This window comes from Rattus rattus, chromosome 15 (genome assembly GCF_011064425.1).
Source record: "Rattus rattus isolate New Zealand chromosome 15, Rrattus_CSIRO_v1, whole genome shotgun sequence".
NCBI classification, from domain to species: domain Eukaryota; kingdom Metazoa; phylum Chordata; class Mammalia; order Rodentia; family Muridae; genus Rattus; species Rattus rattus.
Window position 1 is genome coordinate 59,596,150 of NC_046168.1, and position 23,585 is coordinate 59,619,734.

General features: G+C 40.9%; 1 protein-coding gene across 1 annotated transcript in view; it reads left to right on the forward strand.

Moving 5' to 3' along the window:
- Positions 1-1,164: 1,164 nt before the first annotated feature.
- Dcc (DCC netrin 1 receptor) overlaps positions 1,165-23,585 on the forward strand; it is a 1,074,495-nt gene continuing 1,052,074 nt past the window's right edge. The window contains exon 1 of the mRNA XM_032886223.1: positions 1,165-1,888. Within this exon, the coding sequence (XP_032742114.1) occupies positions 1,798-1,888 (91 nt within the window). The 5' untranslated portion in view covers positions 1,165-1,797. The remainder of the gene's footprint in view (positions 1,889-23,585) is intronic.

The window sequence follows — 23,585 nt, forward strand, 5'->3', positions numbered from 1 at the left end:
GTATGTGTGTGTGTGTATGGTATGCATGTGTGTGTCTCTGCGTGTCTGTGTCTATATGGTATATGTATGTATGTATGTTTGTATGGGGTGTATATTTGCATGCATGCATGTGTGCCTATATTTGTGTGTATGCATGTGTGTGTCTCTCTGTGTCTGTGTGTATATGGTATATGTGTGTATGTGTGCCTATGTTTGTATGGGGTGTATGTGTGTGTGTGTGTGTGTATGGGATGTATATGTGCATGCACGTGTGTGTCTATCTCTGTCTCTGTCTCTGTCTCTCTCTCTCTCTCTCTCTCTCTGTGTGTGTGTGTGTGTGTGTGTGTGTGTGTTTACATGTGTGTGTTTACACATGCCCTTCATTCACGGTCTGTCCAGGGACTAGAGAAGTCTTTCGTTCCCAGTGAACACACTCTTATCACATAGATCAGCACCGTTATAATAATTTAAAACTATCCACTGACTCTTTTCTCACAATGGATGAAAACCTTGACCCTTGGGAATGGGGATTGAGTCATGCTAAATCTCCAGTTGGTTCCTATTTCCTGGGAGACTTCTAGGCTCCCAGAATATGGTGAGTGTTTTAAATCCCTGTACCTCTGATTCACATCTGGAGAAGAGTGAGCATGGAGGAAAGAAACTGGTGTGATGGAAAAGGTTCCAGTTACACTCCTCAGAGAGCAGTAGTCTGGCGTTTGCTTACCATGTGGGGTGTTTCTGGGTCTCTGTTTCCCACTTCTAGAAGTGGGTTGCATTTGCTGATTTTTTTTTTCCTAAATGGAAATGTCCCTTTTAACAATGCAGAAAACAAGAAAGAAAGGTGTTTCACTTTGCCCTATGTGAAACACCTACCTAGATTTTAGTCACACAAAATAATTTCCTGAACGCTGAAGATCAAAAACGATTGCTGCAAAACCTCCAGATGCCCATGACGTTCGCTGGCTCCATTGACAAAAGTGACTTCCCACGCTTTGCCCACAGAGGGCATCCCTGCGCATTGATATGTAGACCAGGCAAACGCAGCTGCTGGAAGCCTCTTCTGTCCGCTCTTTTTTTTTTTTCCCCCTAAGCTTCGCTAGGCCCCCGCCCCCCATTGCGTGGAGTCTTTCCCTGATCCAGTTCGTTTCCCTCCGGTCTCCACATTTTCCCTTCCAACCCTCCACTTCTCCGGATCAATGGATAGTAAGGTTCCAACTCTCAGCTCACACACCGCTGGCGGACACCCCAGTAACAAGTGAGAGCGCTCTGCCCAGCACTCCACCGCCTCTGCCCCCTACCCGCTTCCCCATCTCGGAGAAGCCAAACCGACAGCATCACCAGCGCGGATATTTCTCTCCAACTTTATCCAACCGATTACAGGGAAGCAGCCTGAACGATCTAACGCATGGCCAGCCACAGGATTGCTTTGCGATTTCTCTTTAGCCCTTCTGGAGATTCTATTCATTAATGCCTCCCAAGCCCCACGGAGAGCTGTCTCCCCTTTGCTCGCTCTCTCTGCTCCCTTGAGTTATTTCTCCAAGGTGTTACCGGGGTTCGGGTGCTCTTGGACCGAATGGAACTTTTCGCTGCCTCGTCTTGCTGCTGATTGTGTCCCTGGACAAGAAAAAAAGGCTTCGCAGGCAGAAGAGGCGCAGGGGAGGTGGAGAAAGAGGTGGAGGAAGAGGACGAGGAGGAAGAGGAGGAGGAAGCCTAAGGGGCTCGGCGCGGGTGTGTGCATGTGTGCATGCGTGTGTGAGTGCATGTGTGTGAGTGCCACCGCTGCCCAGGACCCCCGGCCCCGAAGGTGTTGGCTGAAATATGGAGAATAGTCTTGGATGTGTTTGGGTACCCAAGCTGGCTTTTGTACTCTTTGGAGCTTCCTTGCTCAGCGCGCATCTTCAAGTCACGGGTAAGAGGTCTTTTCCTTTCTTCTCTTCGTTCCCCCACCCCTTACCCCTTCCTCTTCCCGTTCCATTTGGAGAGTAGAATTGGAATAGAAGAGAAATACGATATTCGGTGGTCGCTTTGCCCAGTGTTTTCTCGCGGATGATAAAAGACAGAAGACTTTTTCCTCCTCGGGGCTGACGATGTTGGTGGGGTCGAGGGCATCTCATCGCGCTTTTTCAATGTGGTGCTTCTCTCTTGCGTCTTTGCCTTTACAAATACTTGCTTTGGTTTGGGGGGACAAGCTGACGAAAGTGATGGGGATGCTGTTGAAAGGAACGAGGCTGTATCCACAGAGCCTCAAAAACCTGGGGAGGGGGTGGTGGATGGGGTAGCTGGAGTGAGCAGAGGATGCCATCCAGGGTGCTTAGAGCAAGTCTGTGTGGGATGTAGCTGCTGGGGATGTTTGTGAATACATGCGACCCTGGCTTTGCATTTTTGTACTTGCTGACTGAGAATCCAGAAAGAGACATATAGGTTTTGAATACTTTGAATGAGCGCATAGCGGTACCTGAAGAGGGAAAGAACTGGCAGATGGAGGGCTCTGTATTTGAAATCTTAACGGTGGATGAATGCTGATTGCTAGTTAAGTCTCCAAATACCTCCAAGACACCTCCAAACTCCAAATGATTGATATTCTGGGAAATAGGCCTCCTGGCCCTGGCACTTGGCAAGCGTAATTTCTAATTAAAAATGGCAAAACTCTTCCGGGGCTTGATTAGGAGAAAGAAGGATCCTAAGGCTGCTCTCTGGGTGCTGCAGTCTCCCGAATGCGGAGCAGAGGCTCCTGTGGCCGAAGGAATAAAAACAAACAAAGTGATAAGATTTACTCGTTTTGCGGGACACCACCACAAGTAGGTGGGCACTGAGTAGAGGGACCCGGTCTGCTGGGGAAAGACCGAACAGCTGCTGTGTGAGCATGCAAGTCCCTTCGGAATCGACCTTTCCTCAGATCCAGAGACCGCCCCGGCTGGGGCCAGGAGTTGGAGAGGAGCGCCCCAACCTGTGCCTCGGAAATTAACAGGGAATAAAATTAAATCACAGCAGCCAAGTCCCCCATCTCCCCGGAGTCCTAAACTCCGGCTGTCTGGTCCCGGCTGCAGAACCAAGGGTTGCAGACAGCAGTCAATGCGTCCCTTCGCAGTGTGGCAAGGATTCAGGCCATGAAGCAAGCACCAAGCCAGCGTTCGGGATTAACGCTCTAGCCCTTGCACTGGGATTCGAGCCTTCTGTTGGCAGCCAGCATCTGTGTGTGTGTGTGTGTGTGTGTGTGTGTGTGTGTGTGTGTGTGTGTGTGTGTGTGTGTGTGTGTGTGTGTGTGTGTGTGTGTGTGTGTGTGCCTGCATGCTGCGTGAACGCCTATGATGCGCGCTCTTACCCTCACCCTCAGCTCAGTTGCCCGCCCTCCCCCCTCCCTCTGGGCGGTCCCTTTCTCCTCGGCTCCTCTCTTCCAGGAGCTTTGTCCTCCGTAATTACTCCCTTTGAAGGTGGGAGGTAGGTGTGGGGAGGGTAGGGGGTAGTTTATTCTTGTGGTAATGGAAAGTGTTAAAAATGCTCTCCTTAAACCGCAAATGCTCTTAGCCAGTGCAAGCAACATCTCCCTTGTACCCAGAAGAAGACTTGTGCTCTCTCTGACACTTTAGGAGCACCTGGAAAGAAAAAGGAAGTTCTGGAGAGAGAGAGAGAGAGAGAGAGAGAGAGAGAGAGAGAGAGAGAACCACAGCTGACAATATTGAATTAAGCGAAGTGTGCAAAATAGACAATGTTGTCAGTTATGCAATATTTTAAAGCCATTCCAAAATGACTGTTACCCTGCAAAAGCTGGTGCTAGATGAATGAAGATAGATCCAATAAGTTTTACTAATCCTTAAATGAAACATCACCTTCCTACTCACTTAGGTTTTCTGTTTGTTTGTATTTAGTCATTTATTTCTTACCGTTTTATTTCGATTATTACATTCTCAAAAATTTCTCCTCATAGACAAATCTAACAACAACCAATAAAAATACACAAAAATATACATGTGTGAAAAAAAATGCCAGTGGATGACCCTTGCTGATCTTTGTTCCAAACTTCTCCACATTTCCGAAAGCACGTGTGTTATTTGCAAACGAAGGTGATGTGATTCGTGCAGGTCCCAAGACTGTGGGTGGTACACTTGGAAGATTTTGCTAATTCAGCTCGCTCTGCTCTCCTCTGCTCATTTATCTGAATATTATTCTTTTCCTTAGGAGCAGTGTTTTAGGAGCATGGCACCAAAGAAACATAGTTCACTCCAAGAAAGGACCAGTAGGAGGTGCCCTTAATAAGGCCAAATGTCTAGTTCACAGCCATTGAAATTCCCACTCAGCAGAAGGTTTTAAAGACTTTGTTGATTGGTAACAAAGGATTATGGAGACTAGCACAATAGCCCTGGCCCTTCCCCTCAATCTAGGCAAAATGTGAAACTTGTCCATTTGAATGAGATTAGGATACAGAAACAGAAAAAAAACGACATCCCCACAGAGCATCTGTCTGTGCGGGAGTGAGGACTTGAAGCTGAGAGAGGAAGGCAGTGCCGGGGTTTAGTTTGCTCCTGTAGGATGCCCTCCTCTTTACTTGAGGTGAGCTGTGTGCAGAGGCGCCAGGTAGATTCTCATGATTTCAGGTAAGATGGGAATTGGAGACATTGATGAATCAAATAGGAAGTTTACCCGTTGATTATTTAATTATCCATGCATGTTTGTGCTACATTTGGTTAGAGTTTATATAGTCTAGATATAATGTGTGTGTGTGTGTGTGTGTGTGTGTGTGTGTGTGTGTACATACATACACCCTGTCCAGCTCCCTTTCACACCAACGATCACAGTAGGTCAGGTGCCTTTTCTGAGCTTGCTGTGCAGAGGGAAGAGGATGTCAGGACCTGGGATTGCCTGGGTAAGCAGGCCCTCCACTGCTCCCACTAGTGCGGCAGTATAAATCACTAGTGACCTGTCACACTATCCATTTCCCACCCTGCAGCAGCTGCCCTCTGAGTTATGAAGCATGTGAAGTGGCCAGCACATGTGTTATATGTGAATATATCAGGTTCATTGCATTTGCTTTAATGCTCTTAACAGCAAGGCTGCTGTGAGGGGCTCATAGACTCTCTCTTTCTCCCTCTTTTCTCTGGGAAGAGATTTATAACTTCTTAGTGTGTGTGTGTGTGTGTGTGTGTGTGTGTGTGTGTGTGTGTGTGTGTGTGTGCCTTCCATTTATTCCCTGGCAACTTAACCTTTCTGCAGACTCCCTTAGTTCTTTGAGGAGGATCTGCTTTCGTCCTGTCTCCTTCTTGAATGGAACCTTGCCAGACAGTCCCTTTGGAGTACAGGGGAGCTCCTAAACCAATAGGAATCTGACAAGGGTTTGCGGGAGGCAATTCATCCGAGAAGCTGAGATAGTTTGTTGTTGCTGCTGTTTGTTTCTAGAACACGATGACAAGATACACAGTCTAAGGAATCCACAGCACAGTTATTTCACAAAGGTTTCTCTCTTCCTGCCTTATGCTTCCCACTGTAAGCATCCACTAGTCTAAGCGTTCTCCTAGGTGCGTGAATAGTTCCTGAGAAGTTTCTAGCAACACACAGTAATACCACATAGTGCAGTTGGATCTCTGTCATCTGCATACAGACTGATTGACATCCTGCTCTCCTGGACCTGCTTTAATCTTCAGGGGCTCTGAGCGTTTAAAAAAAAGTGCTGAAGTTTCTGTATTGACTCTTTCCATGTAAGACTGTATTCTAAGATATTTTTAAAAATAAAAGCGCAATTTCTTTGGAGAATTCACATTTTAAACTATGTCTATAAGATTTCTTCCTCATGCTTTTTTTTTTTTTCTCCTGTCAGGATAACCAGTAAAGGATGTGGTTGCTGGGAATCATTGTCTTTAGTAAAACCCAAGGGTACCTGCACAGAGAGCAGCTTTCCACAGGCCCCTGCCTTCTCCTTCAAGTGTCTAAGTAAGGACACTCAGGATTTCACTGGGAAAGTGGTGCTGGCCTGGATCCAGCTTCCCTAGTTCCCACAGTCCTGGCCTGCATTACCATCTGAAACTCGTGCCAAATCTGAAACAGGTTGCTGTGTCTGGTTATCTGTTGCAAAAGCATCTTCTCAAATGATAATTTTCATCTCTCTCTACTGGTCATCGTTTAGATGAACTGTATACATATATTTTAGAAAGCCTTATAGAATGTCTGGGGTTAAGAAAATAATGACACAAACCCACTGATGATTGCTTGGTTGGTTACTGATTAAAAGTTATCAGATTCTAGAAAAATAGGATAGACTCTGAAATAAAATGGAGAGTGTGATAGATGTATAGAATTCGTAAAGCATAATTATGATATTTCCCTTCCTACCTTCTCCATGTCAGGGTGACAGTAGAGAAGGTCTTGAGAGTTTCGGGACCTGTTGAATCTGGGCTTGTGATAATGGCCAGTTCACGATTGGAATACACTGAATTCAATATTTGTACAGTTCCCCATGAAATTTCCAGTGGCTTACTGTGGATTGTTTGCTTCTCTTCTGGCTGTCCTTGGAAAATCCAGATGTCCTCCCAACACAATAGTAAGGCATCAAGACCACCCTTGTTGATGCAACCAAGTCCAAGCCTTATGCTTACTTAACATGCTGTATTATACTTTGAACGACGTGAACATTTGCCTTAAAATCCGTTTTCCGATGTTTGGGACTGCTTCTTTTAGTGACGCATGAACTGTACTCATAAAAGAAGTAACTCTGATACCTGGGAGAGTTCACCTGTGGCTTCCAAGCCATGACTCTCCACATTCAAGAGTTCACAAGTTTTGAGAAAGGAGTGAGCCCTACAGGGTGATGAGTGTGATAAACCTGGTCATGTGATTTGGTCACAAAGTTGCTATTCAAGGTTGAAGTATAGAACTTTAATTTTCATGAATGACTCTACTTTGCGAAGTTCAGAGTCTTTAGCCCTGCCTTGATCATGCCCACCGCTATCATCTGCCCCAGATGATACTTTAAGACACTCTTTAAAACTGAGACCTCATGAAGCGAATCTTCAACTCGCTGACATGAAGGATAAGCAATCGGGATTGTTTTCCCTGTAGGCCAATAAAAATGCACAAGACAAAATTACATGTTACGTATGCCAAGTGAGCAGCAGCAAAAAATAAAATGCAAATCATTATGCACCTTTTTAATCATAGCACTCAGGCAAATTGCAGCACAATTTCATAAAACACTCTTAGTCCTCCCACGTGAGTGTCGACCCCCTCACTGTATACCGCTCAGGTTCCACACAGTGCTAACATGAGGAAATGCAGCTTGGTTGATTGATGACCAAAATTACTACAGAGCTCTAAAGTTCTGTGACAAATTTAGCCTTAGGTTTAATAACACCCCTTTAACACAACTCTTAAGAAGAAATTATTTTTCTTGATAGTTCAGAAGTGCTCCAATTCCGTCCTAAGGTGTGATTGAGAAATATGAAATAATGTGGATGATTGAACATCCCTCTACTTTCATTATTGATGGTAATTTGCCAATGGTCATGTGAGTATATATTGTTCCCATGAACAGTTTTAAACAACCATACTGTGCACAGCTTTCATTTCTTAGGGGGAAAGTCCAGCATGGACACACACAAATCATTTCCTATTTATTGATCATATTTCTCAAGTACACTGTTACCGCATGACTTGAGTGGGAGATCTCTCTTTTCTGCTAAATTCCCAGAGCCCAATACCCATATCTCACCTATATTTTTGTACAAAGCACATATGTAGGTTTTATTTCACAAAACCAAATTCTGTAACATGTTGTAGCCTTCTTTTTATATATAATTTCTTAGGTATTAGTTGCAAGTTAGAAATTTCTTCCTTGTGTTTTTTTCCATACTGGCCTTGGCAGAAGGCCAATTCTCAAGACTATCTAGGACAAACATGTTTTATTGGACTAGTCAGTTCATTATGAACTTATTTAATGAAAAACATCATCTCGTTTATGCTTATTGGTTGTTTATTTATTATTATGACCTATTTATTTATTTATTATTGTTATTTATTATTGTGACCTGATAGGAAAGACTATCAATATAACTTTATTATAAGCTATCTGAAATGTTTTTAAATCTGTGTTTATATTTTCAAAGAATAAAAAAAATGAAAGTAATATGAATAATACTCATTTAGACCTTAGTAGTAGGTAAAGGTTCCTGTTAAGTCTCAATGTTTGTACATTTCACCAATAAAATTTTAGAAATATTTCTCTACTGAACACTCAACAACCTTTTAAGATGTAGAAGATGGTTTAACCTGTTTGTTATATGTTTATGCCAACAGTATGGTACAGTTTTTACACTTTAGGACTGTTTCTGAAGACCTGAAGATGAAGCATTTTGTTTTTAAAATTTAGGATATAACTTTCTGTGACGTATTTTAAGAGAATTGATTCTAGATCCAGAAGGTGCCCTTTCTTTGCATTTTTGTGTCCAGTTTAAACTCTTCCCTGTCCTTTCTTCTATCTTGTTTTGCTCAGTTTTACACAAATTGTCTTTCATGTAAGAAAAGAGAGTCTAAATCAGGACGTGAATTCCCTGTTGAAGGAAAAAGTGCCAATGTAGTTAATTAATGTGTTCGTGGTATTTCTGAAATCTGATATTAAGTTGTCATTTGTTCTCCATGAACCCTAGTTTTCCTTGTTAAATGAAGGAGTGGACTACACCCATGGTAGTTCTATTCTGGTTTCAACATCACAGTTTACTTAGGTTATAAACTGCACATGTATGTAGTATCCAGTATAGTTAATAATAGCACTGAAGATAATAACAATAATGAAACAAAAAGCCCTTTACCCCTTGACAGTTTTGTGAATTTTTTTTGCTAATTAATCCTTGTAATTTGTAACGTTGCCACAAATGCATCTTTCTTTAACACACTATTTGGTTTTGTTACATGTGGTTATAATCAAAGAAATATATTTGTTTCTGATTCCCCTTATGGGTAAACATTAAGTATCTTGGATTGCCAGAGTATATGTATATAGCTACACTCCATCACTCGACTGTGCAATATTCCCTGATGACTCTATTGATTATAACTTACCAGAGCTCTTGTTGATAGATATTTTTGAACTACAATTTTCTATTGCTAGTCTTTATGATTCAAGCATTTTTATGCATTGTTCATTAAAATTTAACCATCACTTCCAGGTGTTCATGTAGATGTTAAAATGCTGAGTCATGAAACCAAAATCTGTATATTAAGAAGCAGTGGCATGCTACATTTGCTATACCACCACACTGGGAGCACATGAAAGTCTTCTTTGTTCCATGTCTCTACCAACACTTGGTATTTTCATTTGCTTAATTTGCCTTCATCTGCTGGATGTGAATTAACATCTCATTATGGGTTTCATTTGCATTTCCCTGATTGCTAATAAAACTGCATATTTTTTTTCCTCATAAATTTGTTGGCCATTTGTGGCTGCAGCAAGATACTTCTGTGATCTAGTTTCTTCGGCTGAGTATCCATTTTGTCTTGTTTTGTTGGGGGTCATTTTGTTTTCTCATTAATCAACCTTTGCTCTTAAGCGTGGAGGTCGTCAGCCGTTGACATTTTAGGAAGTTGTCACTTTATGTTAAACCAAGTTTATCCCATCTCTGCCACTAGTTCAGCACTTGCCCAAAATGTACACTTAATTTTAACTGCAAAAAGATGGCTTTAGTCACTTTAAGATCATTTATTGTACTGAGCAAAAATTTCTCTGTGTATTCACTTACTCTGATTATCATGTCTGTATAGATGACAGCTTACAGGTAAACAGGGTTCTGGGACACCAAGCTTAAATCCAGGCACAGTGGAAATCTAATGGAACCAAAGGAAGACTGAATTACAATCCTAAGAGCAGATACCAAATCTAAGTGAAAATATACCCTATTCTGCCCATTTGACCTTGAATGTGTTCCCAATGCAGGAAAATGCATAGTATGATTGCAGGTTTCAGACAGCCTGGGCTTGAAAAAATATGTGCCTCCAACTTTGTATAGGTTCTTAATTTATTCTACATGGTTCCGTTGGGAAAGCTAACAAAGGTCTGTGGATTAAATAACACATTTGGATGTGCTGGAAGTGGCCTCTCTAGCTGGTCGCCTTCTGTGCCTGCTCATTAGAGATGTAAGCCAAGGCTGAGACATCTAAGCAACCCTCGAATTGAGAGTCCTCCATCCATTGTTCCCACATCTCCCCTCAGCCTCATGGGATCTCAGAAGAATATAAATTAGAGAGAAAAATCTGCAAGCTTTTCCTTTCAAGTCTAATGTCTGGGCAGAGCTGTTCCCTGCAGGACAATTTCTAGTTATTTTCTTCCTGGTTTGGAACATCTCAAGGGATGGGCTGTTGGTTACTTCCCCTGGGAAATATCTCAGTAACACAACAGTTTTTGCTGTTGGAAATTTACTTTGTAATTTGTCTTATATAATGCTGTTCCAAATATTCTTCTAAACACCTGTGACATTGAATGTGGTATTCTTGTTTTCCCTTAGCAATGACACGGGCTCTCCTATGATCCAGCAGGTTAAAGGTTTTCACTCTAACTTGTTTTAATCTCCTGTGTCATCTTTAGTTCCTCTAACTCTAGCTATTAATTCATTTAATCTTCCCTATTACTTCTCCTGAAGCTTAACCATGCTTCCAGTTTTATCCAAACCCCTTCTAATTTGGATAACTGGTATTCAAAGGCCTGAAATTTAGGGTAGGTTTCTAGAAATTTCCCAAGCAGTACATTCTAAAATACAGATCCATCTCACACCACATTAAAGCCAGGGATACATGTTTTGTCTTACAAACCTTGAGTCCTCACTTTTTGTGTAGTTCTCTCAAAGCCCAAGACAATTGTTAATCTGTGGTAAGATCAAATGAGATCAAATATTTGAGTCAAGATCCTCATTATGGATATTTAACAGGGGTTATGACATGTGAGACGAAATGTTTTAATGTATTTCCATCTTTCATGAGTTTGTCTTAAGGTCAAGGAGACAGGCACATACATAGGTGAATAGAACCCACTGCAGAACAAAGCACTTATTAAGAAGGGATAAAGATAAAGTGGTCAGCCTGAGAAAGACAGCACTGCAATGTTTACACATTCTATCATTAATATGTTAATACTCGCAAGGTGGGCTGACACAGCTGATCCTCTCATCCCTGTATTTTCAGAATTCATAGATTGATTCTTCTCTCTCTCTCTCTCTCTCTCTCTCTCTCTCTCTCTCTCTCTCTCTTTCTCTCTGTGTTTATTTTTAAAGCATAGGGGTGGAAATAGTTGTCAATTATGTTTAACCTAAGCCATACTTAAGTGAAGCCAGTGCAGTGGCACACATACATCTACAATCCAAGAATTTAGGGGGTGAAGGTTGCAGATCATGAGTGTGAGAACATGTTGGACTACAGAGTAAGTTCACAACCAGTCTGGGCTACAAAGAACCAGTTCCACTGGCCAGAGAGAGAATAGACTTTCACCCATGTGCGGTATGAGGTATGAGGTATGGGGTACACAGGCTGACATGGACATTTTCTCCTTGAGTGGCCTTCTGAAAACTATATTTTGTTTTTTCTCAATGAGTTAAAAGGGAAAAGTAGGCTAAACTGTTTAAAATTGTAGCATTCTACTATACTTTCTCTACATTGCTGTTTCTTCAAATATAGTTGGATGCTCTCTTTGCTTTAATCTGAAGCTCACCAAGAAGTCAGTCACATCATATTACTGTACCCCATAGTAGCCAAGCCAGTGAGTCACATAATACTGATAGGGTCTAGTTCTGGTCTTTGGCCATGAAGATAGAGGTGACATAATCTAGAGTACAAGAAAACACTAACCAGGAAATGGGTTTGACTGAAGTACTTAATCTCACTGTATTTCAACATTCTCCTCTATTCAATGGACAGATTATCAGCCTATGTGGTCCAACTATAACTTAGTGACAAATTCAACCCACTGGTTAAATATATAAAATATAATATATATTTCAGTTCACTTGTAATCACTATTTCATAAATAGAATCTATTGCTAATATAATCTTAATATGAGCAGTTATGAAAAGGGGTTTAGAAATTCTATATTTATAAGCATAGGCACAAATTATGAAATACTTAATTATATTTTTGTATGTGGAAAAGATATGGAAATAAAATGAATCATATTTTACTAACAAATTTGACTTTAGGTATATGAGTTAGTGGGTCCTGGCCCATGTCTTTACTGGATTTAGGGGTTGAAAAAACAACCAGCAGGTCGAGACCCAGTGTAATACCAATCAAACATGATGGCCTTTAACACATTCCTATGGAGTCTAGTTCAAACAATCTTCAATCATTATCTCCTCTTATTTTAGTTACATGCATTTTTTTTTCAGACCTAGCTACCTAGAGTGTACTCCTAGAAGCTAATTCATGCTTTGTTAACAAAAATCATAAGGTAGAACATGTCCCTAAGGCTCTTTTTTCTTTGCTCTGGAGAAGCACCTTTCTTCATTCTTCATCTGTTTTACGGCTCTCTTCATACCTGTTCATTTATAATCTCGGATAGCTACCCAAGTCTCAGTAATTTATTTCACTTTTTTAAAAAAATCTTCAGATTACTGTAATGCCAAGCCACTCCATTGGTATTTCAACGATTATTCATGCTCTTGTCCATGGAACAAGAACATTTGTGTCACCTGGGGACTCATTAGAAATGCGGAGAGCCTGGCCATTGCCTTGGCTTGTTCCTTTGGGGTAAAAGGTTATTGAGAAACATTTGCATAGGAGACAGAGGTTTCTCTAGTCTACACAACTATTGCTGGTCATACCATCAATGGGAAAAAGTGCCCAGCCACATGAATTTTATCTTACCCAAGATCTTTGGGTAGTAGCTTTAGGTCTTAAGATGGCAAACTATCTACGCTTCAAAGGGGCTTCTGGCTTGCTGTTTTTATTTACCACTTCACTCTCTCTCAGAGGTCATGTCATGCTTTATTTTCGTTGAGCGTGAAGCCCCCTTGGAATTTTTTTTTTTGAGCATTCCATCTGCCTTTCCCCTCCTTTGCTCAAGGAGATGACCCACTTCAAAAGGGTCTGCCGGTTTTGACTTCCCTTCACTCTCTCAGCCCACCCTCTTCCTTCTTGAAAATACTGTGATTCACAAGAAAAGGGAGGCACATAAAAGGGACGCTGGAGCCTGGAGGCCATTCCTCACTGTGCCCTTTAGGTCTGCTCTGAAAGTACACATATGCTAAAAGTGAGACCCTGGTGGAACTGACCCCAAACTGAACCTTGCCTTTTGATTGGAAATGATCTTTGGGGCATGAAGTAATTCAACTGCTCATTTGCCTGGGCTACTGTGAAAGGGAAAGGAAAGGCTTAAGTGGGTTGTTTAAAAGAGGAGTAAAGCTTTCAGGCAGAGATCTAGCTCAGCGAGGGGCTTTGAAGCTTGTGCTTTGCCCTGCCTGGTTGAGAGACAAGCTTTAACCAGAGATCCAAATCACAGTGGAGTAGGAGAGGACGCCGGGGCTCAGCTGTGCGGACTGGATCAATCTGAATGAAAATCACTAGTGTTCCCACTGGTGAGACAAGTTTCTGCTTAGCTCATGAACTGTAGGCCCTTCTCTGGTCCTGCTGGAAAGTGAGTAGAGCTTTTGTGAAAGGTTATGTAAGGCTGCTGTTTTACTTTTCCCCTCGGAGTTAAATTCTATTTATAGAGGGGCGAACTATCTCCCACGAAAACTACATCTCCCTTGCTGTAACTTAGCAAGAGAAGTCAATCAATTTTCAGGAAAGAATTAAGGAACAAAAGGGAGAACAGAATCGAAGGCGGAGATACTGAGGTGTACAGAGAGAAAAAAAAAAAAGCGCAGAAAGAAAGCCTTATTGCTCTGGTGTGGGTTGCTAGAGGAACGGTAGGTAGGGTGATGAATTTCCTGTTTGCTGGGAGCTTCCTAGGAAGTAGGATTTACAGTGTCAACCAGGAAGCAGTTTCTTGTAAACTATGATTGTTGCTCACTCTGAATTAACCAGTCTTACCTGGGCATGTCTAGGAAGAATTGATGTTGCTTGCTTGCTTGCTTTTCTTTCTTTCTTTCTTTCTTTCTTTCTTTCTTTCTTTCTTTCTTTCTTTCTTTCTTTCTTTCCTTTCTTTCTTTCTCTCTTCCTTTCTTCCTTTCTTTCTTTTTCCTTTTCTTCCTTTTGTCTCTTTTTTTTAATTCTTGGATTTGTTTTTTCCTCTTTTGTTTCCTGATGAGCAGTGCATCCTTAAGCTATTAAGACATTTTTGCCTGCAGAAAAGCTCTATATGAGGATTAGCAGTTCCACTGCCCCACTGCTAACCACCACATGGAGAGACAATTGGAGAGGGCTAAGTAGCAGGGTCTAGTAAGTGGTTGCTGTTCCAACAGTCCTAGAGTATTGGTGCCTAACTAGAAACAAATTTGCATTCTAGCTATTTATGAGGTCATGGAGACCTCAGATGTCTTGGCCCACCATTCTGCTAAGACAACCAGGAACAGATCATTTTAAGTAGCATGGTGTCTTTTGGAGATTGTAAATTTGCAGTGTTATTGGTGATCCCACGTTACCAAGGGTTTCTCTTCCACTGGGTGTAGTAGTTTGTTCATCCTTGCATGTTTTTTTGTGAACTTGCCCAGGTTCCAAAGTTACTTCTGTGTATACTGATTTAGACCTTTCAGCTAACCACAAGGCCAAACACCTAACTTTCTGAGTTATTTAATACAACCGGGTTATTCTTTGATCTTTTCTCTCTGCCATCCGTTACTTCCTCCTTGACTTTTTCTTTTGTATATACTGTTAATAATTTTACTGGCCACGTTCCCGAGTCCGAGTGCCTGTGGAAAAGTAAAAGTCAAGGAAATCCCTCAAATGCTAAATGCAAACGTATGAAGTCCACAGAATTTGCTATCTCCATAAGCTCTGGTCCTGAGACACCCAGGGCATTTGTCAGCTTCAATATTGAATATGGAGCAAGGCAAGAGAAGTGAATAATTACTTTCTACATAGTAATCCCAAGGACTGACTCCAAGTTTGCCTTAGGACAATTATTCCAGAAGACCTAGATGTGGCAAAAATATTAAAATGTTAATTTTGTTGAAGCCTATGTAGGAGTCAAGATAAGACCCCAGAAATAAGAAAGGTTTGGAAGATAACGACAAATTTTTTCTTTGCAAACATTGGTTATGTACAGTCAAACTATGGGGTTTGTTAGAAATGGCTATGTCATTCGATAGATTAGAAATAGGACCACAGAGATACTTCGCAAGTCCCTGAATTAGGGCTTTACTGAGAGTGAGGGCTGTGAAGTACTTTCTCACACACCTGGATGTAAATCATGGCAATATTAATGATGTCATGAAGATTCAGGACCCTTATTCCCTAAATTTGTAAAACATTATAGATTGGTTAAATTAAAAATATATTACATAAACAGATGACTCTACTCCTTGGCGTGTAGCTTACATCAAGCTCTTTCTGATATCCAGATTTGCCATAGCTGCTTACTAAGTTGATATTCGAGATATCCTATGAGATCATGGTCTCTAGTGGATTTACAAAATGCATAACAAAAGCACCAATAACAAGGTGTGGTGGCACACACACCTTTAATCCAGCACTGGGGAGGCAGAAGCTGGCTGATCGCTCAATTTGAGGTTGGTTTGGTCTACAGAGTGAATTCCAGGACAACTAGGGCTATACAGAGGAAGCCTGCCTTGGAAAAACAAAAAGTAAACACACACACACACACACACACACACACACACACACACACACACACCCACCACTACCTCATAGTTAACAGAATGACTATGTAAGACAACTCATACACTCGGAAACAAGACAGGCTCACACGGTGAGACAATGCTGTTACTCAGCTATAGATGAATGAGGTGGGGAACTTTAGAAAGCAAGCCTTTGTAACTAAGAATGGCTAGATTTGGTGGGTGAGTTGCCTGGAGAAGATGGACAGATTTCCCTCTTGGACACTGTGCTTTATGTGTGAGGAGAACAATGGCTGTGCTTCACGGCTGAGAGCTAACTTCCTGCTCTGCTTTGGCCTCAGTTCCTACCACCAGCAATGGTGCCCTGTTCACTAGCCTCTTCTCCAACAGATGTATGAGAAGGCTTGGGGCAAGAGGCATACAGAAGTGACAGGGTCGTCTAGGAAGCGACTGGCAGCATAAATAATGTAATTTTAGAATGAAGAGGCTTTGCCTGCAAGGCGTCTCCTAATAATTTCATGGAGATCTCGAAGGAACAGATTGCTCAGAGCAGGGCAGATGCCACCAGGCACTGATTTCTAACGCAGAGATGTGGTAACCAAGAAAGCAATTTTGTACCGAGCATCGTTGCAGCAAGTCTCTGCTGGACACTGGTGTGCACATCTTATTGCTTTTAGTACAACTTGGAAAATTCCTTTAAAAAAAAAACCTTTAGTAAATAATGTCATCTATAAGTGCTAATGCACCAAGGGTGTTATTTCATCGATGATTTCTGTGCATTCTATACCCAAAATGCAAGTAACCCAGCCCACAATTTGCCACTTCATAGCTTTCCATTTGTCTTTTCTCAGAAGATCCTGATTCAGATAAGGTTATAGTAATGGATATTAAATGAGGACGATGGCGAAAGATAATGTTGCGACATGGTTGTCTTGACACTTCCTATCTACCATGCCTGTGAGATGTATTTTCTATCTTGACCCTCAGGAACCTCTATCAAGGGGTCAACATCGTTAATTTAACTCATATGTTTTATCAACAAGGTCATGAAGATTGCTGACTATTTATCTTTTCTGAGAGGGAAATTCAGTTGTGTCATTTGTCCTTTAAAGAAGTTACCTGCGCTGGAAGGAAACTTTGAGCTGGTGTTGACTCTTAATGCACACCACTGTTGGATGCGTTTCTTTTGTAGAAAGGGAATTCTGATATTTGTACTTCCGATGTACTTAAAAATTGTTACCTAGCATCAAAATTTTTATTTCTCCACCACTCTGTAATAAGAACAATGAGGGATCCTTGGAGAAATAGCTGATTCTAGGACTTAGGTAGAAAATGTACAAGATAAGCCTGGGGCATCTTAGAGTGCCAGACAATAAAGAATAAAGAAGTTCTTGTTTATGGAAAGGAATAAAAACATCTATAATGACAGAAGATGTAAAACAAGCCAACAGCTAACGTGAAGAGCTGGTTCAATGTGAAACATGTGAACAAGAAATTACATAAGGATATTGCAAGCAATTATCAGAACCCATAAGATATATAAATAAATGAATAATTAAATCAATTATGGTCAGATGTATAGGCTAAATCCAAAGTATGTATATAAACATTCCACAGTCAAGGAGGTAGGGTGGGGTCTACATACCCAATCATACTAAGTATGGTCTGTGCTTGGTAACCTATTTCCAATGTGAAGATCACGTGACCTGGAGGCGAGCAGAATACATTTTCAGTGGAAAACCTGGTGATCACTTGACACAGTTCATCTTCATCTAGGTGATGATGGTCATATTTATCTGTGACAGTACTTATCCCTTGATAGCATTAGGCTTTGATGTGATGTGAATGCTGCCTCTGGCCACCCTCCTTCAAATCTGCAGGTCCCTTCTATTGAAAAAAAGGAAAAAAGGAAAAACATATAGTCTCTGTGAGGTGACTTCTTGTTGTTCTGATAAACACTATGACCAAAGTAGCTCGAGGAGGAAAAGTTTATTTCATCTTCTAGTTTATGTTTCAATGTGATGTTGGCAGTTAAGCAAGGACTCAAGTCTCAAGTTGGGAACCTGGAAGCAAGAACAGAACAGACTATGGGGGAACGTTGCGTACTGGCCTCTTCACCACGGTTTCCTCAGCTTGCTTAAGAGCATTTGCTCTAAGAACACAACCTAAGACCACTTACCCAGGGGTGAGCACTCTCTACAGTACTGAGCAAGAAAATTCCCCCGAGACTTGCCTATGGTCCAGCCTAATGGAAGTATCTTTTGAAGTTTCGTCTTTCCAAATAACCCTCTGTCAAGTTCACAGAACCAACAGAAAGCACAACCAGCAACCATACCCTTAAGTGAAAGTACATAAATATCCAACCAATGTTCTTCAAAAATGTCCAAAAAAAAATCTGAGAAATAAGTAAAAGGTCATAGCCAAAGGAAACAAGAAAATATGATGACAAAATAGCATGGGTTACCTTACTGTGGGGTCTCTAGGTAAAAATAAGATGAGATCTGAACCAAGTATGAACCTTAGTTGGTAGTGATGGACATGATTGATGAATTTTCCTAAGTATTAATGTCCTTTGCTAATATTAATGGAAACTTGATGGGTGGTATATTGAACTTTATAGTCTATATTCATAATTTTCTACAAGTTTAAAGTAGCTCCAAAATAAATATTTTCTTTCAAAATATATCAACTTATCTCCTTAACATAAAATGCATATAAAGAGTATTTCATCTTTGCCCAATGTGTTTCTTCCTGTTTAAATACGATCCTCTTCGAATACTTATTCTGGGAATAATAGATGTAACTTCCATGATCCTTGACATACTATAACACTTCCCAAAGTTGGTCACATCTACATTACTGTAGGTGTTGGTGCTACCTCATGTGTACCGTGTCACAGCCCCACAGTAGGCCAGGAGGAGCAAGGACACTTCCACACAATTTGTAGGTGATTCTTATGTGATATGTATATAATTTTGAAAATTGCTGCATTTCTATGTGTGTTCTTTCTAAAAGTGAAGAAAGCACTCTGCTTTTTCAGTCAGTCTTTGAACTCGTGTTATGATTTTTGGAGTGGACATTAAATGCCAATGCCAGAACCTCTGAAGTAAGAGAGGCAGGGCAAGGCAGTCTGTCTCCTTGACCTTTCCTACCCTTGTATGAGTTAAGATCACTCAGTTCAACGAGATTTCATAATAACATTTTAGAAATATGTGTAGATTATGTTTCATGTTATCTCATATCCATGCCAAGAGTCAGCCTGGCTGTACTAGTATTATATTAACTATTTACAGAAATCATCAGGTATGAAACCTGAATTCCTCCTTACTGCCATGCTACCATTATCCCTCACTCGGAAACTCTTGTCCCTCTGCAGTGGTTCCCTTACATGCCCCTTAAGAGTTCCAGGAAGTGTCTGATAAACCTCTAATAGGAACTGTCATAAGTCTGGCTGTCAGTTGTGGCTGTTGGACTTTTCCCAGGGCCTCAGGTAAGCACCACCCCCTTTCAGGAAATGTTGGCAATCCTCTGTTCCTCAGTGATTAGCTGCTCTGGTTCTGTGGGTCTGAGTTTACTATGTCAAATGACAGAATGTGAAACACTGTTTGTTCCCTCTCTCTTTTGTCCTTCCCTCTTCTCCCTGTTCTTTCTACTGCTCACTTTTGCAGGCGATATTGAGAGCCAATCAAATATGTGTCTGCTTTACGACTTACTCACCATGGCACATATCCAGGTTCATGAGGAATATAGAAAACCAAATGCATTGAAATAGCAACAATGTCTCAGTTATGAAACTGGATAGCTGTAGAGTGAACAGTGACATAACAGGTGTCACTTATGAAATATTTATTTTCTTCTCATCCTCTTACCAAGAACATAAGTCAATGTTATTTCAAGCAACATTTTGTCAGTTAAAATCCTAGTTCCAAACAGTGAGACAGATCATGGGCAGAGTTCTGGTAAACAGGTACAGTGAAAAGACGATTTTACATTTCAGAAAATAATAGACAAGTGTCTCAAGCTAAATGCACTATCTTCAGCCATTTGGTTCATCCCTTCACTCTGAACAGGGCCGAGGAGGGCTGCTGAAATTCACAGGGAAGGCTCCTACTTGGGATGACAAGAAGAAAGAGATTCTTGAGCCCATCACAACCTTTTGATCCTTTCTACCACCTTAAGACCCAGTCTGTCTAGACTTCTTGTTGTGTAAGCAATCAGTCTCAGTTGGTTTTAAGTTGCCATCCTGGGGTTTCTGCAACATGTAGCCACATATAGTCCTAACTCCTGCATATCCCCATCTTGTTTGAAGAAGGGACTACTTTTATGTCCTTCTACAGATGAAACAAATTAGATACCAAAAAGATAACTAAATTCCCACACGGCTTCACGGTACCTAATTATAGAGCTCTGATTTAAAGCCTGGCACAAAAGCACATGTCCTGAAATCTGTACTACAAATCCTGGACAAACAATGGAAGCTGTTGTCAGACTGTTGTTGTTGCTAGAAACATTCGCTTCCCTTCTCCAAATCGGTGGTATTTCTCAATGAGCCACTTGTTATATAGACACTTGTGGGTTATTGAGCATCCGAATGAAAACTCCGTTCTTCTGCTAATCATTTTCAAATGTCATGGCTTTCACTAACAAGTTAGAAGACAGCAGCATGCACTTTAGTTTCCTCTGAAGACTTCCAGGGCCACCTTATAAAGACTAACGTCCCCAATACAGCCTCGGAATACTAATGGCCTGCCCTAACATCCAGGCTAAGCTTCGTAATTTACACACGTCTCGCAGTTCCCCTCCCATTGTAGGGACAAGGAAATTTCATACGGTTTTGATATATCATGTAAATTACAGCAACAAAGTGCAGAACTATGTCTTCATTAAAGTAGAAGATGGTAATTATGCATCCACGTAGTGTGGTCTTGCAGACTTTTACGTTATGGACACTCAATAGTGTCTCTTTCCTTGTGCTTAAGTTGGCATTTGTGAGCAGCACATAATCAATTAATCAATAACCCAATTTTCCCTTAAAGAGATGGTGCATCGTTTAAGAAGAAAAGGCACAACAACAACAGCTAAAAAACCAAAACAGAGATTATTGTATGATTTTATGAGAAGAGCTGTTTCAGCAAAGAAACTGGCTTGAAAAAACAAAACAAAACAAAGCAAGAAAACCATCGAAAGCCTTTTTCAGGGATGACAATTTTGCTTAACTAAGCCAAAAGTGAAATTGGATACAAATGCTCAGCTCCTGAAGCATTTTATTATCTTGCTACTGCTGGAAGGAAAGCACCAATTTGGGGTTGCTAGTAGGAACGCATTGTTTATATTCATGATTAGGAGTATATAAGCGGATTCATCTACGGAGTGCACAGCAAAAATAAACTAGTCCTAAAACTCACAGCTTAAAACTAATTGATTCTATCCTGTCTCTTCCAAACGTGGAATCCTGTACTCAACTGCCTAATTTGTCTCACATGGTGTCTCATCAGTACATAGCGATGCTTCTGGTGTGATAGAGCTTACAGCCATATGGGGAAGAAAGTTTGGGCGATTCAACATGTTCAGTGTATTTATTTTTGTATCCTTAGTGTATTCACTTGCACTGTGATGATTTAGATATTCTTCCATTTTTTGTTGGTTATTTTATTTAATTACATTTCAAATGTTATCCCCCTTCCCAGTTAAAGCCCCTACCCTCTCCATTACCTCCCTACTTCTATGATGGTGCTCCCCCATCTACCCACCCCCTCCCACTTCAGCGCCTGAGTATTCCCTCATGCTGGGTCATTGAGCCTCCATAGGATCAAGGAGCTCCCATCCCATTGGTTTTTTTTTACATTTTCTTATTTTCAATGTTTTTCTTTTTTGCTGTTGTCTATCTATTGCACAGTTAGTGTGAAACTTGGTAAATATTTAAAGTCAGTAGTTAGTGCTTTATCACATTATAACTTACAGATGTGGGCCAGTGAGATGGCTTAGCAGGTAAAGGCCTGATGACCTGAGTTTGATTGTTCAGAACCCATAGGGCAGAGGGCGAGAACTGACTCCTAAAACTTATGCTCTGACCTCTACAGGTACACCCCATCATGCTTGTGCCCATACATGACAGAAACACACACACACACACACACACACACACACACACACACACACACACACAAATAAACAAGTAAGTAAATGTTAAAACATATTAGCCATGTTGTCTTTATAACAAATGAACAGCGTATGTCTAAAATAAAATTATACCTTCGTTGATTAATCAACATAAAACGCTATCAAGATGAAACTGCTATTCTCTATGAAGTTATCCCCAAAGTGCTAGGCATGGATTTTCCTTATTTCTACTTGAAGAGAAAACCTGGTTCTAAGCACTGAAAATGTCCATGGCTATCAAGACCTTGCTTTTCAAAGTGCAGCAGAACAATCGTCATAGGAGTTTGCTAGAAATGTAGATTCTTGGGTCCCACCATTCCTGAGTTGATGTGTTAGCAAAGACTGCAGTTGGCACATATGCAGACAGCAGTTTAAGAAGTGTCGTTCTGGTCTCAGAGTGATGTGCACACATATTGTGACTTTAAGGCCTGTGAGTTTCCATGTCATCTAAGGTAAAGAAGAACTAGCATTGTCATAGATTCAAATGTGCTTCAAAAGGCTGAGTCCAGTGCCGGGATAACCACACCATCAAGGGTTGCCTCCATCCATTCACTCTCCTGAGTCGCATCCTCCATTTTGTCTTTGAAATCCTAAGACACTAGTGTCCACATCACTATATGGAGGAATTATTATTCCCAATCCAATTACCTGTCGCTAACTGTGGGTCACGTGCCATGATTTTGCACTGCACATAAAGATTCTAAGCTGTGACCTGTGTGAAGAGAATGATATCAAGTATATTTTCTTTGTTCTCTAACTAAGTGCTTCAATATGGTAGTGACAGAACAGTGCAGCAAACACCAAAGTAATGATAAATTCTCCTCCAGTGAGATGTAGGTGGAAGGAAATGTGAGTTTGGTTTTTCTGCCATGACAGCTTTACTGGAGGAAAGTATATTAAGTTTAAGATTCTATTAGCTTTCTTGTGGGGGAAGAAACCAAAAGCATTGTTAATTCCTTCTTATTTATCTCATGGAGACTTGTGCCATTAATGCTTCATTTCTCTGTAATTTGTATAAAACACGTCCTCAAGCATAAAACACTTCACCCATTAGTACATTGGTACTAACTGCACTTCCTCTGGTTCCCTAGTTTTCCTTTACTGGAAGCCAGTTGCGAAAGGACCAATCAGAAGCTGAACCCATCACCTAATTATTAGGGGATGAGATAGTGATGAAGATTAAGTTGAGAGCCATTCAAAGGAAATTTGACATGTCAATGCATTCTCCTAATCCAAAACTCCATTCCTTCTTGGCTCATTATATTCCTATCACTATCCAGTATTGAAATACCTCAGATGAGTCCGAGTGATAAGTACAACATCATATATGAAATAACTTTGAATTGCTCTCTGAGAAGTGCTGTTTTCATTGGAATTCGGATCTCTGATTTTTGAAGCGGTCTTGAGCCTTTCTTTTTTATTGTACTGAGATTTATGTTAAGCATCAGACTGGAAAAGATTTCTCTATTTTGTTTCAGAAAATCTTTGTGGGACAGAGGACTCATATCCCACTTTCTTGTTACTAGCAATTTCCTTTGCAAAGATGACGAATTTCAAGAGTAAAACAAAGCCGGGCCTAGAGACTCAGGCGATTGATGCCAACACTTGAGAGGCAAAGGCAGGTGGATATCCCTGCAGTTGAGCCAACCTGGTCTACAGAGTGAGTTCCAGGATAGCCAGCTCTATATTGAACATCCTGTCTCAAAACAAACCAACAAAAAGAGCAAAATGAGAAGAGGAGGGAA